The following is a 20233-nucleotide window of genomic DNA, read 5'->3' on the forward strand; positions in this document are numbered from 1 at the left end:
AATCTTAATAAATTACACTCATTATTATTATATTTTTTCTTCTTTTACTTTTTCATAATTAAATAATACGATTTTCTTCTGGAAAATTTCTGATAGTAGTGGAAAAGTTAAGATGTAATGAATAACATATTACACGTATTAATATAACTATACAGAAATAAATCTAAATGTTTTGAAATTTGATTAAATTTACTTGTAATTATTCTAACAGTTGAACTAAGATTAAATACAATGAAAACATCAGATTGTTTTTGAAGCATCCTTCCATCGTTGTTCTAATATTATAAAAATGAAATTAATCGTTAACATAAACAGTAAATCTTTTTGTCCATAGCTGAAAATGATAAGATTTTCATCTCATATTTCGTAATTATTGAAATAATTTCTTGGAAATTTTCAAAGAGAACTAAATGCTATTCTATTTATTAATTCATATTCTATTGAAATAAAAGTTTTGCAATAAATGTGGTCTAAACATTATATGTTATTATTTTGAAGATATTTCCTTAAAGTTTGTACTGTATAAGATATTGAAATTTAATAAATATATAAAACGAAATACTCACAATAATTTCATGGTGAAAAGTGTTATTATTATCAAGTTAATTCCAAAGAATTATACATCAATGTAATTGAATAATCAACTACAATATTTTCTTAATTATAATTATCCATTAAAATGTACAGAAAAATATAAATAAAGTAGTACCGTGTCTACATTCAATAAGAACACATACACAGATAGGCTGCCGTCACTAATTTCTAAACATTTAATTAATCTACAAGGCGATGGTAATGTTTTAATTTACATGAATAGTTTTATCAATAAGTAATTTATAGAAGTTATAAAGGACATTGATTTCAGTCGTTTTTTTACAGAATAATCAAAATGAGAACATTTAGAAGAAAAATTTCAATACTTCAAATGTATTACTTTATTTTTTACACAAGTTTAAGTATTTATTTATTCTTCAATTATAATTATCATAATAAGAGAAATGAATTATTATAATGATAATGAAACAAAAATAATTTCTCACAAATCTATATTATTTTGATATTAAATTGTTAATTTATAAACTTGGTATAATTTTATTATGTTCAGTGTACAACGGTAATTTTTGTTTTTTATTTATATACAATAGAAGTTTCATTCAAATGCATGACATATTTAGTTGCATCTATACAATTAATTACGCATTACTCATTGTTCATGTTCCTATTTACACGATATATAATAAAGAAAAAAAGAGAATATTTTTTATTTTTATTTATTCAAATTCGAAATAAAATTATAATTACTTATGCAATTGTCGATGAATGATAATAATTGGAAATTTTTTTACTGTATAGAATTTTTTCTATGTGACGAGAGGATGGCAGTGTTGATATGGAGAAGAGAAATTGTTTACTTTTTATTTTGCTTTTTACCTCGAAAAATCTGGGAACAATATTTACAAATAATTTTACTTCGTGACTATAAATTATTGTTTTGCATCTTCTTCTTTTTACTTTTTTTTTAATCATTAAAACTTTTATTTCTTTCTCTTCTACACTAGATACTTCTTTAAATCATTGACAATCTCTGAAATGTTTCCTTTTTTTATATTTTTTCTTTTGTATTATTTTCAATAACGGTTAGACATCATAATATTAAGGCCTCTTAGTTACTAATTACAGGTCATCATTCTATTATATTAAAGCTAAATCACTGCTAAATTTTAAATATCAAGAAAGCGACATTATTTTCTTTTTTATTTTAATTATAAATACGTTGCCACTCGACGATGAACAATAATTTTTATTATTTTGATCATAAATGTTTTCATTAATTAACTAAATGCATATTTTTGCGAATAGATATCAATGTGACAAAAATTTTTAGGAATTTTCAGGATGATGGGAATATTTAAATGAATATAATAATAATAATAATGATAATTTAACTCACATAACAAAATATTTCATTGAAACATTCCATTTTATCAGAATATTTATTGTTTGGTGCGTCTGGTATTTTTTTTCTTTTTTTATGAACAAGGCTACTTTTTCAACTACACGATTTATTTATATTTATTTTTTTATCCTTTCATTTTTTGTTTATTAATCTAAAATAGATGTACCTTATTAATGTACATCAATCATTTTTTTCAATTTTACGTATTCATATTTCTCTCTATTTTCTATACTGATGTTATTAATTTTGCAAAATTCGATCACGACAAAATACGTAATTATTCTTATAATTTCATTTTAATTATTTAAGAAATGAGATCTAATGTAAAATGCTAAAATTCGATTTCAATTTCGTAATATACAATGAATTAATTGATTCGTTAATTAATTAACTGTGATCGATTAATTATTGGACAACATTACACGTCAATCAAATGCCCAACTAATTAGCTACAGTGAGCTATCTTGAATTAGTATATACAAATACAATATTTTTTTTTCATTTCGAAATTTTCATTCATATTATTTTTTCAATGTATCATTTACTCTTAGTAAAAATTTTCACAGTCATATCTATGAAGCAATGTCACTTATCTTGAGTATCGTCTCACGAATGTGACAATTTATCATTGTATATTTTATAATCAAACGGCAGCATTCGCTGGCTAATTGGCAGGACGATACGTCATATTACAGACGCCTAATCAATAATGCTTTTCCTCCTTGTCATTTTTTATACTGGCTGTATAAGAAATATTTACAATCGTACATACGATATTTATTTTTTATTTGTTACATGTATTTCAGGAATTATTCAATCAATCCTCAACATTACTTTCTATTTATCTACCTTATATTAAATAACGCATTGAAATACCTAAATGTTTGCCATTTTATTTATTAAACATATTTTCAAACGAGAAAAAAAATTTTATTACAAAAATCTGTCAGCTTATCACTACATGTCTCTTTACTTTATTTTTCAAATAATAAATAATAAGCTTTTTATTAATATCTTATTATTTTTTATTTATTATCAATCTCAGAGACAGCCAAACAGCTTGATTTTTTTCTCGTTGGCAAACACCAAAAGAGTTTTTCAGTTGATCGTTAGCCGTAAGTTAACCCTCTGAAGAGAGCATCATCAAATACTAAAACATTAAAAATTTCTTTCTTCCCATTCATTGAAATCACTAATTTATTCGGACCTTTGTTGTAGTAGTATGAAAAAACATAGAGAATATACTAAAAACTAAGAATTCAAGTATCTCTATGTGGTTTTTCTCCCTTTTTTTGTCTTTAGGTATGTGTAAAAAATTCTCTATACAGAATTATTTCTTTGCTTTTTTTTCTTCACATTTTTGTTGATTAAAAAATTAGTTAATCAGTGCAATCATTATCTACATGAAAATTTAGGCCCAAGAATCTCATGATACTTAGTGTCAATCAATTGAGTTTTACTTATTACTAAAATCACACTCAGAATTAATAATGCAGAGTATCTTGTTTCCGCTCACAATATGGAGAGAATATTATTCTGATACTCAATATTTACAATACATTAAGATCTTTTCATATACTTACAAGATTCCGTACCCAAACATTTTGCATTTTCTTTACTTTAAATTATTATGTTTCAATTGCTTTAGGAATTGCACGTTCCTAGATTTTTAAGATTTTGGAAGCATATTCGATAATAAATACGTTTAATTTCAATAAGTGAAATCCATTTTAAATGTCTACTTAACAAAAGAAAATCATTTTGACACAACTACGTAAATTATTTAAACAAATAAATGAATATTTATAAATGTTCTTTAAAAAAATGTTGTTTCTCCTCCCTTTTTTATGATTTCGTATTTTATTGCCAGCCGTAATCATAACGCGCGCACGCATTGATTATTAATTAATATTGATTATTAATAATTATAATGATAAGATTAATAATTACGATAATAATAAAAAAAAAATATTAATAATTATTATTAGTCGCAATTGCTAATAAACGAGGAATGAATGAAAATAATGACAAAAAAAAAGATTAATCGTTAGAAACTGGCCTTCCTCGTCTGCAATAACAGCGACAAGTGCTGAAAATTATCTACTATTTAACCGATTGCCGGTTAAAAATTTAGCTACCTTCCTCTTACAGTCTTGTATACTTGTGTCTTGAATATCTTTATTTTTCTATTTTACAAATTTATCAATTTTGTATTGTATATGAACTAATTGTTTCGTCAAATCAAGCTACAAGTACTCGGCAGTCTATTGTCTCTCTTAGCTCTCTTCATTTATCAACAATGAAGGTATTCAGAAAATTTATTGCAGCTTTTGTCTTCTTGTTTATACTCTTAGATGTTCTTCAAGTCATTTACACATTTTGTGTTGTTTCTCGTTGATTTATCAATAAATAATTTATAATAATTTATGAGACTTTATTGTAAATGACATTACTTCACTCCCATTGATGTGGTGATGGTGGTAACTCCGATGGATGAGCCACAGTAGAACTGAAAATAAAAAATAAATATATAAATATTAGAAATATAATTATTAATTAATCTGAAGAAAGCCATAGCAACTAGAAAGCTTGGAATTCTTCAAAAAAAAAAAAATTATTTACTTGTTAAAACAGTAGATTTCTGTATGTGTATTTTTTAAGCATAAGTACTACATAATTTGGAGAAATGAATCGTTCGTATACGACTAGTATTAAGGAACAATAAAAGACAGGTTTTCTACACAATTTGAATCTATGTTTTTGAATAATACTCGAAGAATAATGATTGGAAAATGTTGAGAAAATTATTTACAAATATTCAATTTCTTATTAGCTAAAAAATAAAATTGTTAATTGCTGTTGATTTACTGTCTTTGATTTTTCCTCAAGATACAGATCAGATAATTTTTTAAACAGCTGTCAGGTTTATTTTATTAACTTGATCAATTTCATGAACATCAACTAAATGTTAATTAATTTATTTTTATATTCAACCTGAATGCTGTATGGATGAGGCTTTTATTTAAAGGAATAATTTACATTGACAATTCGATCAGGTTATGTCATATTTTATATTCAAATCATCTCATAATGACCCATAGGTTTTAATAATGAGAAAAATTTGTTATTTAATGATAAAAAAAACCGAAAGCGACGAGTATGCTTATATATAAATAATCTAATATAATCTCTCTATTTATACATTTTTCTTTTATCTTAAATACTCTTCAACATTTAAATCCATTTAATCTCCTTATTTGATACTTTTTTAAATAATTTAATGAATTTAACTTAGACTTTTTTATTTATATAATGAATTTTTAGCCTTGATTTTTTGCTTCACCATCACCCTTACACGCGTCATTTAACCCTGAAAATATACCTAAAAGGCAAACTCGTCGCATTCGTCATCAATTTATCTATCTTATATTAATTATTGATTTTATTAAATATTTAATTACTATTAATATTTAAAAAAAGTTACTAGAACTCTTTGAATTTTATAAATTTTTTTTTCAAAAGAATTTCAAGATTTCAATATATGTACATATCAAGTGTCTACCGGCTCGAATCGCCTTTGCAGCGGAAAGGATGTGTGGATATGTATGTGTCATTGTAATGTTTAAAGAGAGAAAAACAAATAAAATAAAAATGTGAGAAAAATTAAGTCAGAGTTTTTAATCCATCAACGGTTGTGCTATTTGGCTTCCTTACTTAAATATTAAAATCATATTTTAAAATCAATTAAATTATAAAAAATATTTATTAACCTTTTATTCCATATTTTAAACTGCCCAAATTTTATTCATCATTGTTAGCAATAAGATCACTTTAAATGATTCTGTAAAATAAAAGATTTTAATATTGCACAAAAAATTTTGTATTAATTAAAATCAAAATTTAGTAATAAACATTTCCCTGCTTAAAATGATTGTATCGAATGTTCTGCTAAATTTTCTGTGAAAAAGGGTTGGAAATTTAGCGCGTCCGCTGACAGATTAAGATGAAGCTACCATAAATTATCTAATTAAAGAAATGAAAAAATGATCAATTAAAAAAAATTATTTGAAACAAGAAATAAATAATTAAAAATGATTCATAATAGAAGTGTGCAAAAACATATGATGAGTTATGAAGATGTTCATGACAAAAACAAAGACATTGAAACGTATAAGGTAAAGTTTAAGGTGAGTACCTCTGCGAGCGAGGTTGTACCAATTATAGCTGATTTTCTCGAATTATTCGTTACGTTCAGGAAGAGACGTAAGTGGTAGTAGACGATAGCGGTAGCCGACAGCGGTAGATAGCTCATTCGGGTGGTAGTTATTGTGTACGTATACGCGGCGCACGTAGTTGCTGGCTTGGCGGTTGTCTTGCTCTAACTTGAAACGGTAACAGTAAAGCAAGATGACAACAATTATCGAAATCAATTAAATTATTTAGGGTTAAATGATATAATATTTCTCAATTCACATTTGCTTTTGATTATTCTCATTTTTTTAAATTCAGTTTATCTCTTTTATCAATTTATTTCTTATTTTTTTTCTCACATACTTAATTTAATTTTAATTTTAATTTTAAATAGAAAAATAAGATGATGAACATTAGAAAACAAACATTGTCTTCTTGAATTTTTCTATTTTTTTCTTTGCAATAATAATTGAATTTCAATCTTGTCATTAAGCTAATAAAAAAATAGGATAATTAACGTAAAAAATAATTACCTTGCAAAGCTTTTAAACGCCGCAGATTGAGGATTAATGCACAAAGGCACGCGAGATGTATTTAATTGCTCTGCTATAAATTTATGCATTTCTTCTGTAATACAAAAACAGTGATAATTAGTAAACGGTTATACAAAGAAGAGTGAACAATTGAAATAATTGAGTAAACTTCACCAACCTTTCACCTGCTGAACACTTGTCAGTTTTCGTTCCCATAAATCGTCCAAAGGATGAGACGTTACTGGTTCAAATTCTGAAGTATATTGTCTCATCCCTCCACTTGTGGTATAACAGCACGTGCACATGCACGAATGATATCTCAATCTTCCTTCGTCAAGATAAGGATGAGCCAGGGCATCAACAACAGTAATTCTCTTGTCCTAGAAATGTTAAAGATAAATTTAGCTATAGAAGCTTAAATGGTTCAATAATTAAGATATTGAAATGCTTACAGGATCGAAAACAAGCATCTGACATAGTAAATGAACAGCTTCGTGAGTTGCTTGATTACTTAAAGTGTATAGAGCTGTCAAAGATGAGGGTTTTGGAGCACGACTTAGCATGTGAGTCCTTGCACCCTCACACGCATATCGCATATCTTCTAAGGTTGGCGTTCCCAGTAATTCAGTAATTAATTCAAGCTAAACAAATTTAATTTTTTTTTATTAACATTAATGAGTAATTACCATAGTTTATTCAACACCATTTTTATTTCAAAAACATAAAAAAAAAGAAAGTTCGACCATAAACTACAATTTTTTTGTAAATGTCAAAAACAATAAAACACAAAATTTTTTTATTTATTGTTCAAACTTTTTTTAAATAAAATACTCATTAAAGTAAAAGTATATTTACTTATATAATTATAACTCATTTAATAGATCTTTATAACAATTGTCATCAAAGGAAAGTTACTCCAAAATAATTGAAATCTGGGTTACACTTGTTAATACTTAAAAATTAAAATTGAATTTTTATTTTGAAAACTTAAATCTAGTAGACTAATAAATAAAAAAAAAGCAATATGATTAAGCTTACTTGTTGAACGGGACTTTGAGCTTGGAAAAGAATTCTACGACGCAGAAGTTCTCCAAAAATGCACCCAACACTCCAGACATCAACTGCAGCTGTGTAATGACGAGCACCCATGAGAATTTCTGGAGCTCGGTAATACTGCGTCACCACCTCCTGGGTCATGTGTTTGCTTTGGTCGGGTTCCTCAACTCTTGCCAAACCAAAGTCGCATATTTTTAGCACACAGTTACTGTTTACCAGTAGATTACCCGGCTTAATGTCTCTGTGTAAGATTCTTGCTGAATGTAAGTACTTAAGTCCTGCAATTAAATCAACAATTGTGATCAGTTAATTTTTGTTTATCAATAATTCTTCCATTTTAACTAAAATTTAGTCAAACTTAGAACAACATATCATCCAAATATTTTATTATTTGATATGGGTGTACTTAAAATAAAATAAAAAACAGGTCATAAATGAAAATGTTAATTGAAGATGTCAAGCAATGAAAAAAATTTGTATAAAAATAGATTTGTGTCTTTTTTTTAAATGTCAAGAAGTGCTTTATTTAAGCTTAATAGGTTATATTATTCAATGGTCACAAATTGAAATGTTAACTAATTTCTAAAAAATAAAAGCAAAATTGGTGAAATGTAAAATAATGTGACTTATCTTTACTTTGATAAAAATGTTCTATTTATAAAAAAGTTAAAAGGGATAATTTTGAATTTTGACCAATTTGCAGTAATCTAAAATTAAATCTAAGATTAAAATGGAAAATTATAATTGGATTTTTTTCTCGAACTTTAGATCGTGAATTTTAATTGACTTTTTTTCATAGAATATTGATAATGATAATATTCATCTGTCGATCTGTTCTTGATAAAAATTAATTTCTTTACCTCTTAAAATCTGATAGAGGAATACTTTGATGTGATCTGAGCTCAAATGTTGCGGGCTGACGATAATCTTATGAAGATCACTTTGGAGTAGTTCTGTTATCACATATCTATTGACGATTTATTAAGGAAAAATTCAAGTGAATGTGCCTGACAATATCAAGTATAAATTGTAAACTTAATATTTAAAATTTTGCCTTTTTACTGAAAAAATAAAAGCAATCACATAAATTGATGCATTAATTTTTTAAAATGATCAATATAAATCATGGTAAAGTCAGCAAAAAATAGAAAACATTTCTGGAAAGCAATTCTAAACTAAGAACCAAGTTCCTGTAATTGTTTAAACTGAAACTATGTAATAATGTTCAACTTTAGTATACTGCAGGTTCATCCAACCGACCAGCTAAACAGTAAACAGCGGTCGAGCGACTTCTATATTTTCCCTTTCTCTCGCTTATACATTTTTAGTGTTGTGTATCTGGGTCTTCTAATTCAAGGTTTTAAGCGGATAATTCTCAAATCCTGAGGATGTCTGAAGACATAAAAGAAAGGAAAGATAAAATGAAATGAAAAAAATTACGTTGTAGAAAAGAGCAATACTATCGTCATAATATAACAGCACACGCGTAAGCGCGTGAACGAGAATCTCGAATTTTCCCACAATATACAGGACGGATCGATACTCGAGGTGGCTACGCTCTGACGAATACCGAGATAAATTCCTTTGCTTCTAGTTCAATAATATTATTATTAATATTAATTTTTATTAAAAAATTTGTCGAAAATTATAATTGTTATCATAAATAAATAATCACATAAATATGAACATGAATACAAAATGTTTCAATAATTTTTGAAATATATTTTTTTGATAAAAAAGAAAAAGGATACATCTCCTGGAAGAAATCTAGATGTGGTGGTTGTAAAATATCCAGTGCTGACAATACCTAAGAATAAAAAAATAAAGTTTATTCTGAGGTTTGAAATTTAGCTATTAATTCTTTTGAAATTAAACACAATAAATTTCTACTCACATTTTCATGTTTGAAAAAACATAGCATTTTAAGTTCTCTGAAGACCCTTTTGCTGCTAATAAGATTTTGAAAGACATTTGGTAATTTTTTTAAAGCCACTCGTCTACCATCTCTTGGATCAGTTACTGCCCTAGAAACAGAATAAACATCATTATTAATTTATTGTTTTTAGTATAAAAAAACTTAATACGAAAAATTGCTATTCGTAATATTTTATAAAATTTTACAAGTCTTACAATTGATAGTTCAGTAACAGTTTTAACCTTCAATCTATCCCTTCCCCATTTTTGTAAGATTTTATACATTTCTTGAATGTTCATCATTTTTTTGTCTTGTCATCTAGTCCTTTACTGACTCTCATTTTCTCCCACCTCTATTTTCTTTTTTCTGTAGTGTATTATTCATTTCTCTGTTAACTGTTTTGTTTTCTCTTTTTCAAGTCGTCTTCTGAAGATCTGACATTCTAACGGAACCTGACTGGTTTCGTTCAGTTGTCTGTAAGTTGCTTTTTTACTATTATTTGTATGTCAAAGACTTTTTTTCGAGAGCTCCCAAAAGGATGGGTCTAGAATTTACACCTATTTCATATGATTTATAGGCTTATACTAGATTGCGAAATTTTATCAAGTTAATTTTTTTAAAGAGAACTGAATATCACTAAATTTTAATTTCATGAATTTTAAATATATAAGTATAATTAGGGTCATAAAAACCGATTTTTGATTATTTATTTTTAAAATAATAAAAATAAGTTAAAAAATCATCTAATAATTCAAAATATTTTGATACTTAAGTTTTTTAACGAAAAATCTTTCGATTTATATAGAAAAAAACAATGTCTAAAAGGTATAGTCTTTCTCAAGTTCTAATTTCCAAAAGTGCAGAAAAAGAACCAAGAACATTACATAAAAGCTTATATCGATCTCGTACTCGAGATTTCTTCATTTTGTTTACTTCACTTCTTATATCATTCTGATAAATAACTTTTTCTTAATGGTAAAAGCTGTTTCATTTAAAGTCTAGGTAGTTATATGCATGATCATTCAGGTTACGTTTATAGTACCTCAGTACATGGATACAACAATGATCGTGCTCTTATTGTTGAATGTTATGTAGAACATGCTAATTGTTTTGAAGAAATATAATATACAATGTTCAATATATATTGCGAATTAAATTTTTTTTTTAACATCTGTCGTGTACCATCATCACCTGGTATGCTTAGCTATAGTGCACCTGCTTTGCTCAATAAGGGTATCCTACCGAACCATTTAGCCAATACTTTTTATATTTATTTATTATGCGATATTTTCTTAAATCTTTGTTTTTCTTCCGTTTTTTTCATCATTTAACTTTAAAAATTCCAATAAATAAATTTTTTTACTCCCTCATTTCATAATCAATCTTTTAAATATTTTTTGGCCAAAAAAGTTAATCAAAATATCAAAAACTGGTCTTTCCATAAAAAAAAAGTATTCAGTAATAATCAGTATAAAGTGCAAATGAAATTAATTTCATTTATTCATTAATTAAATTTTTAATTAATCACACCAAAAATATTTAATTGCGTTAAGATAACTTATTATAATTATTGGTGTTGAAAGAATTTTTACCTAAAACCTTATAAATATTTTAATAAAAATGATATATTATAAAATAGAAATTGATGTTACAGCTATTCCACAATAATTAAATTCTGCAATAAAATCAAATTTATGTAATATACTTTTAACAGAAGTAAATGAATTTTACTATTTCCCATCATTTTTTAAAATAAAATTGAATAAATCAATTTTTTTTCAAATATTAAATACAAATATGCCGATAAAAAATTTTTTATTTTCAATCAAAATCATTATAAAATAAATAATATTTACTTCTCCATCAAATATATTTTATATTGATTATTAACATATTTTTTTGACAATTTTTAATCTCTTAATATGGTTCACAAAATCAGAGTGAATTGTTTGACACCTCGTTTATCAAAATCAGTTGAGTACCTAGTTAAAGTTGCAAACAAATATGGACATGTGTACCTCTGTTAGTAAATAATAGTTATAAAAGTACATTTGGCACGTGATATAAACCGTCAAATAATCATTTTTTATTTCAGATAATATAATAATATCATTTGCACTGTCTGTATTTTGTTTTTCCGTATATCGTGATTAAAATTACGTTCAAGGGTGATCAGTTCAATAATGAATTGAGCAATTGTATAGCAAACATGTACTATGTATGTACGTATATAGGTTCGAATTCAGTCACCAGTTCAATAAAGTTTTTAAATGATGTTCTGAGGAGCATATGGGTCAGCAAATAACCGGAAATCTCCGTTAAAAAAGAACCAACTTAGTTGACACAGATTTTCTACATTTTTCTGTAACCCAACACCCAACTCTTAAGTTGACGGATGGGTTTTTCTTCGTAAGATATTTGAACTTCTCCGCCTGAACTTGAGAGTTTTACTAATCATTGATACTACGTGATGTAGCACATAACAATAAAGTTAAATAAATTGGTAAGAATATGAGATGTTTTTTAAATAAAAAATCAATACAGACTAAGCACAAATACAGATTATATGAAAATTCAAGTTAAAAATATTTCATTAACGAATTTTAAACATTTTTGAAAAATTATTCAATTTGCTTCATGTAAAAAAAAAATATATCGAGGTTTTAAATGAAATATTTTGAATATATTTTTTTGGAGTAAAAATATTGATTTAAACTACTCCAAAAATACTTTTTTTATTTATTTATCCCCTTGTAAACTACATTAATCTATTAGCCTGCTTACCCAACCCATCATACATTGAAATTTTTTTAGGCTAGAGATATCTCGAGCAGTGAATAACGTAAAAAGAATTAAAAAATGAGAGATTTTCACATTTAATAATAGTTAGTAAAAAACTTTGAGTATAGTACAAATCATAAAAAATTTCTCATTTATGTATTTAGCAAGAAATAGACTTTCATCAAAAATATTTCGTTGATATATAATTCTTAACGGTTTTCATGTATAAGGTTAATTTGTTATTATTATCTGGATAAATCATAACAATAGACATATATTAATTAATTTTATTTTCATTACTTCTCTACTGTTATAATTGTTATCAAGGGGAGCATGTTTTCATCATTTTTAATTCAATTTGTTCGAAAAATATTTTTATTTTGTAATCAAAGTACCATATGTATTTGCTCACATTTTCAAAATGTTTATTTATCTAATTTATCAATATTTCATTTCAATCGAAACAGTTCAAACAAAATCATGATAAAAAAGTCGTTTGTTATCAGTTTAACTACCCTATATTTTTTTTAAACTCCATTTTAAAAAGTTGAATACATTTCTTGTAATTTCATTTTCACGACATTATCGATTGTTTAAATAAAAGCTGAGTATATAAGAAAAATGAAGTAAGTAAGTTTGCGTGCGAGTAAAATATAACCTTAGTCTTGTCTTTTGAAATATACAACATTTGGATGACTAATAATTTATTTGTGAAGATAAATTAACGTAGACCTTCTATTGTATCTTGATAAAATATTCCGGATAAAAGGGAATATTTTAATAAAAATCCTCTTATTATAAACGTCCATCATACAGAGACAATAACATAAGTATAATATAATATGACATGACCTTGAAAGAAGAAAAAAGATGTATTATATCAGATATGTATCTATCGCACCAATATTTTGTCCTTCATGGTTTACAAACATGTTCAAGTTTTCTCTCTTTGCAACTGAAACATCATCATGACGTAAAAACAAATCCGAAGCCCAGTGGAAATTGACACTGTAATGCAGTTATATGTCTATCTGCTCTGCGGCACAAGTATGGCAATCTTATATCTATTATCCTTTGTACCTATTAAATAAATACATGTTTCTACTGATTAAAACTCTGTTGTATATCATACGAAAACTGCAGAAAAATTTCCATTTATTTAAGCACGAAATTTTGAACTGTGCATTATTTTTCTAAAAATCAAAAATTACAATGATACTTTTAATTAAATATTATAATTCTAGGGTTGTTAACCTTCCAAGTTTATCGAATCTTTACTGATTATTTTGATAACATACCAAAACATTTTGCTTAATAATGTTCAATATGTTAATACTCATTTGTTTATCAATTCAATACGCTCATTGTCATTAGTCATTTTTTTAACATGCCATCATCGTCAGTGGTCATTCTTTGAATTGTTTCTGTTTCTATTATTATAGTTATTATAAATGATGAATAGTAAAAATCATTGTATATCAATCAATAATTTATAAGAAAGTAGTTAAAATTTTTGTTACAATTATTACAATAATATTTTAATATTGATTGTTGCCATTTATTTTTATAATTCATTTTTTTTATGGTTATTGTTATCAATAATTCTTTTGAATTCAATTTTAATTATTTATTATTGAAGGTATTTTTATTTTAATTAATTATGTTACTAATCACCATAGATATTTTTTTAATTAAAATAAATAAACCTCCAGTCGTTAGATATTTTTATCTTTATTATATTTTATTCAGAGTGTTGGCTTCCTTAATTACTTTTTCCAAATTATTACGTCAAAAAGTAGAAATTTTTCCATTTTTATAAATTTTTTTTTCTTTATCTTGATGGATATTGAGTAATAACCTAAAAAAAATTATTATCAAATGTAAACCTTTTGGATTAATATCATATTTGTAACAATTGACAATTTAATAAATACAATGTGCAAAATTTTTAACAGATTCAATCTGCCAGTAATTTGCTTTCTTCTTTGTTGATTTGTCTCTCCACTTTCACCAACACACAAATTTTATGCTTTCAAGTGCTACAATACACATATATTTTTATCAATATGTATATGTTTCTGCATATTTGTTATTTTTTACAGAAGAGTCAAGATTTTAAGATCAATTCACATGTGAAGCATATCCACCAATATAAATCCAATATTAAGAATCTGTAGTTGAGTGTAAAATCATGAAAAGAAAAAAAGAAGGCCATTGGTCGTCACGGTGTTACAAACACAGAGCTTGACGATAGGCATGTACTACTCCTTACCTCTGATGGTTTCTTTTCCAGTCCTATTTCTCTTCTCATATACTTCAATACTCGTCTTTCTTGGTCTGCTTTACATTCATTCTATGATATTAATATACAACCTCATTATATCCACAATTCTTATGTTAAAAATCATTCTGACTCACTGTAATCCTTGACTCATTTACGAATCACGATTTAACCTTCTTTTGTAAAGCTTTGTAAGGTTGCTATCTATTTACTAATTTTTGTTGATCAAAACTTGGTTTTTTATTCTGACACTTGTTTATGGCTTTCGATAATAATAAAATATATCCTTTATGTAATTAACTTGATAGGTGAGGTTGTGTGAAATTTATCATAACCAAAATTTAAAAGCTATGTGTCAGCCAATGTGACTACAATTTATTATTAAGGGATTGTGAACGACAGGTTTTAATTCGTAATTTTAAGTTAATTTTTTTTTTTTTTTTAGGATAGTAAAAAAGTAAAGAAAAAATTAATTGGTATCTGTTAAATATTATCTTATTTTAGAAGAAAAAAAATTTTCTACGCGAAGAACATTTGGAATTCAATGGTGTACAAAGCTCTCAGTTGTTACAACCGGTTTTTTGAGAAAATGAGTTGCTTGGAAGAACGACCTGGATCAAAAACTCAAAGTGATTGTAATTTTTTCATTAAAAAAAAAAAAAAAAATGATAGTTTGTTTATAAAAAGAAAATATTAATTTTTTTTTATTCATTTTACCTAATAAAATCAGACTAATCTTAAAATAAAAATAATCTGATTGACAGAATGACTTCATCAAGAATAAGTAACTTTAAAAATTAACTTTTTATCAATATTTTTAAAAATATACCAAATTTAACGTCCATATGAAAAGAAAATAAGTTTATTTATAAGTAAATTATTGTTGATTAAGTTTTAATAGATTTATTAATAACGAATTTTAATTCTAACTTATTTAACTGCGATTAATAATTGAAATAATATTAAAATTATTTTTTATTCAAGTACAAGATTTTTCATGGCTAAATAAATATAAGAAATTTTCATTTTGTGTTAACTATTAGTCATCTATTACTAATTTTAATAATTGATCTTATCAACGAAATTCATTTTCATCAAAAACATTTTTTTTTGATTGATGATGGCTGCAAAAAAAATGCTAGTTTCTACCTTTTCTTTTTCGTAGAAAATACTACAACAAAGAACTTGACGTAACTGATCAAAATTAATGATATGTTTCTGATTATTGGGATGAAATGAGCAGAAAATAAGATTTTCAATTAAAATTATACAATAAAATTTATTTTTTTGCATTTTTCTTTCCTATAAATTTTTTCTTATCATAATTTAATAAAGAATACAATAACTAAACTATTCTGTAAGAACAACTACAAAATTTTTGTCAAGTATATCATAGCAATTAATTAACCCTTTGTAGTCTGATGTAATATTTCTGTAACAAACAATAATCTTGCTAAAGTTCGTACTAAATATATTTAGTTCATCCAAATGAGTGTATATCACCAACATTAGTTGGTTTAACATCAATAATACCTAATATTTAAATTAATTTATTTTAACTTTATTATTTTAAAAACTGATTACACGTTTTAATGGTTAAAAAAACGTAAAAAGTATATTTAACTTATATCATTTTTTGTCAAGTAATTTAGCGTCTTAAGGTCAAGATAAGCAAAATGATATGCATCATGAAGAGGTTTGATGCAATTAAGACCATTAAAAGTAATCAACTTAATAAAATGTTATATCTTTTAATTTTTTTATCTACAGAAACATAAGGAATGGTTTGTAGCGTGAGAAAATGGTTAAGTATTGGTACATTAACCCTGCTGAGTAACTTTATAAACGTGCTTAAAGGTACAGGATGAATTAATATAAGCAAAATCAGCCGGTTTAGGCCGCTTTTTCTCTATACGCTATTAGAAACTCGAGCTGTTTTACCATATTCACCCTGTACATAACATATATAATGTATATGTGTATAACTGTGTGATATAGCTCTTGTTCATGTTGTTCAGTTTGTCTTTTCTCATCGCAGATAGGAATTTTTCAAAGACGCCGGGTGTGCTGTAACAGATGCCGAGGCAGGTGACGCTGCAGCTGTTGTAGCAAGGACTTTCCACCCCCGAATACACTCTTTTACCTCTTCCTTTAGAGCAACACCCTCTATAACTTTTATAATTGCAACTTTTCTAACTATTTTATTATTTTTTTGTTTCATTGCCAATATCAACATTGCATTTTATGTGTAATGTCAAATGAACATTCTAATAAATGTTATTAGAATCTTATCAATAATAGTTTTTCTTTGTTCACATCATTCTTTTTTTGCCAAGAGTAGAAATAATTTATTGTTCAATTGGAAATATTCATTGATGCAAAAATATTTGTAGTAAAAATAAGATGTTTCTTCAATAAAAATATTATCTTAAAATACAGATGAAGAAAAATATTGGTAAAATAATAACTATCAATTTGAGCGTTAAAATTATTGTGGTGAAATTTATAATAACTAGTGTGTATTGTGAGCTCACCCTATACATACAATATACATTCACAAATCGACAGGATATTTTTCGAATGTAGTCCGCCAGACGGGTCTACTATCCGAAATAAAAGGCTTCCAAGTATGAGGGAGAGGCAAATAACGTTTACGGATTCGTTCCTAGAGGTATAGTACAAACGTCGTCCATTCAAGTTCATTTCTCATTTCTATTGAATGCAAGGATACCCATCACTTCTCTTTCTCTCTCTTTCCTGGCCCCTCGATGCTCCTCTCATTATTCTCTATCTTTTTTTCTTTTTAACCGAAACTCAAAAAAATGTCTGAATAAAGGGAATTGGAAAAACTTTCCAATATGTATTAAAACCAAAAATCCGAATCATTACCTACGGAAATTTTGTACAACTTGACGTGACTGAGCAATGGGAAAACGATTTATTATATCTATCCTTATTTACATTTTACATGCTTCAATAGTAAAATTCTATGCTATCAATGCAACAATTTACTTTTTGTTACCATACTATTATTGTTAACACAAAATATTCTCATCACATACTAAATTTTCCAACTAGAGTTCACCTTCAACGTATATCGGTTAAGTAAATAACTAATAACTTGAAAGGAAATAAAAGGCAATGAAAATTATAAGTTAGCAGTAAAACGCCAATTTTTGAATAGCGAGAATATTTCTTGTCCCAAAAATATTTTTCAGTGTTTTTTTGTCGCTGAAAGGTCAATAAAAAGAAAATAAAATTTATAAATAAATTTTCCAGGACATAGTAAGTTTCAGAATTGATGTTATTATTGAATTACTCCAAAATATATTCACTTTAATTTTTAACGTAAAAATGGTTTTCATGCTTCGTTGAAGAGCAATAAGAAACAAGCTTTCCGTTAAATATCAATTTAAGTTTCAACATAATAGGTAACGTTAACTTGTGATAAATAATATTACTCCAAGTGATAACTGGTCTTATTCTTCCCAATCTAATAATTTGATTGCCATGTAATCACAAAGAGAATATTTTTAGAACAATAAATTCTAGTTGTGTTCTATAAGCTCGTAATTTCAATAAATTTGTAATAATCAAAATAATTATTCATTAACACTTGAATTCCTTTTACAATTACATTAGAAAGATAGAAATGTATTATTCATAAATGGTGAATAATTTACTGTTCAAAAATGCCAACTGTAAATATCAGTAATAATTCATTTTTTATTTTGATTGAATTTTTTGTCCTGAAATGTAAAGAAGTATTGTATGGGATGAAAACTTACCAAACAACACCAAAAGCTCCATAACCAATAGGCCTATCGGGTTGGACAGGATCCTGAGTAGGGGGAGGTTGGGATGGTGCAGGGGCTGCAGGATGATAATAGTTGGAGGGTGCTTGAGCAGCGAGAACAGCCTGACCCGGATGAGTCCCCGCTGTTGAACCTCCGCCGGTGGTCGTACCGGCTCCACCCCCCTGCATCAGTGACATCGACACGCTCATGGACACCCGCGAGTGCCGGCTTGGCCCCACCACTGCCATCAAGTCCTCCTAGGAGATTCCTAGGCTGCTAGACACTTCCCTTTCAAGTTTTACGACTCCTTAGTGTCGTAGTTTTCTCCTTGATCGACGAAAAATCGCCACTTTCTTTGTTCTTCTTCCCTTTGAGCCAGAGTAACAAATTGATTCAATGATGATTTTCAAATTGTCATATTTTTGAAGCACTTTTTCCCAAGTAAATCAGCCGTCATGAAGGACATAGCCAAAGATATGTTGATGATAAGAGAAATATTCCAAATTTATCTAGGAGTTTTTCTTTTACACTCTAGGTTAGGTCAACTATTCCAACTGTAATTCTCACTCATATTTGTATTCTCACTTTTTTGTCGTTATCTTGATCAGTCGGTGCATCAGTTGGCTAATGAACTCAATCGTAGTAAGGAAGATTTGAAAATGAAGGTAATATTTATGAAGTTGATTTGACGACAACGAGGAGAGACAAGGAATAAAGAGGAAGCGATCAAAGATGGGAGAGGGAGCGGGGGATGACGATGGAGGACGCGAGGCCACTGTCCTCGTCTCTTTTATATTTTTTACTTGAAATCAAGCCCGTAGTGGCTGCACTCAGAGATTGATAAGGAACACGAAAATCTAAATAGTCCACCGTTATACTGTACGTTTTCCACTTTTCTTTTTAACACTGTCACTTTCCACTCTTACAACAAATGTATACTTAGTTTGTAGCTTTTATTACAATGCAGCCTACTGACAATAGTTGCGTTATTTTTGGTTTGCAAGTCTTTATTGAGATGATACTTGGCGTTAAGTATTGAACAATTAAAAAAAAAACAAAGAAATAAATAAGCAAATGTGAAAACTCTAGAGAGTTTTTCCCATCAACACTCACAAACACACACACAATACACTTTAGGGTGGAGATTTTTCTTGCAAAGGGAAGAAAGAAAACGTAAACACGTCTATGAACAGCCGAGGCTCATTGGCCACTGTTGGCCACTGTTGTGAGACACCGACTCGTAATCGAGTGTATAGAATGTGTATGTAACCCTCTTTTGTGCAGAGAAAGCTGGATTATAGCTTTGATATTAGCGCACTCTAGTCAATAGAGTTCTTTTAGATAAAATCTGGCACTCGTGATGCTGAGACATGGCTGACAATGTCTGGCTTATTACAGAAAACAAAAGTAAATAAAAGTTCAATTCTGTATTCCGAGGGATCACTCCAGATCACCCCAACCACATTAAACTCTAACCTGGCTCCATAGGAATTTAGACTAAATTTGTTGACCACATCAACCTATTTGAAATAAACTTCTATTCACGTCTCTCTTCTCTGGGCTCATAAAAAAATTCAAATTTCTGCTGAAACATGGCTTCGATATGTCAGACCTGCTTGAGTTATTCTACTAGTGACCTCTTGGATTCTTTCAAAATTGATATCAATATTCAGACACGCTATTTTTAAACATATTGAATTAAATGTATTTCAAGCATTTTGG

At 27.2% G+C, this 20233-nt stretch overlaps 1 protein-coding gene across 4 annotated transcripts; it reads right to left on the reverse strand.

Annotated features, from left to right (window-relative positions):
* Positions 1-1484: 1484 nt before the first annotated feature.
* On the reverse strand, positions 1485-19742 carry nmo (serine/threonine-protein kinase nemo). 4 transcript variants are annotated; one of them, XR_004690578.1, is made up of 11 exons: positions 18503-19742; positions 9632-9761; positions 9489-9544; positions 8598-8704; positions 7720-8015; positions 7134-7322; positions 6860-7061; positions 6682-6775; positions 6153-6339; positions 5728-5798; positions 1485-4466 (listed from the first exon to the last, which is right to left on the reverse strand). XR_004690578.1 is itself a non-coding variant. In XM_035086980.1 (9 exons), exons 1-9 carry the CDS (start codon positions 18757-18759, stop codon positions 4412-4414), a joined length of 1386 nt encoding a protein of 461 aa, XP_034942871.1. In that variant the 5' UTR covers positions 18760-19742; the 3' UTR covers positions 1485-4411. The 4 variants fall into 4 exon arrangements, 1 of the variants encoding a protein (XP_034942871.1); XR_004690576.1 differs by lacking the exon at positions 6153-6339; XR_004690577.1 differs by lacking the exon at positions 5728-5798.
* Between the last annotated feature and the right edge of the window lie 491 nt (positions 19743-20233).

This window comes from Chelonus insularis, unplaced genomic scaffold (genome assembly GCF_013357705.1).
Source record: "Chelonus insularis isolate UGA/USDA-ARS -01 unplaced genomic scaffold, ASM1335770v1 contig_405_pilon, whole genome shotgun sequence".
In the NCBI taxonomy this organism is placed as follows: domain Eukaryota; kingdom Metazoa; phylum Arthropoda; class Insecta; order Hymenoptera; family Braconidae; genus Chelonus; species Chelonus insularis.

What these genes read in the sequence shown, in the direction of transcription:
- nmo (XM_035086980.1), bottom strand. Translation starts at nt 18,759, where the DNA reads ATGGCAGTGGTGGGGCCAAGCCGGCACTCGCGGGTGTCCATGAGCGTG. An exon ending in CCTCTATCAGATTTTAAGAG is followed by an intron (nt 8,016 to 8,597) that starts GTAAAGAAATTA and finishes ATTTAATTGCAG; the next exon opens with GACTTAAGTACTTACATTCA. An exon ending in AGATGCTTGTTTTCGATCCT is followed by an intron (nt 7,062 to 7,133) that starts GTAAGCATTTCA and finishes TAACATTTCTAG; the next exon opens with GACAAGAGAATTACTGTTGT.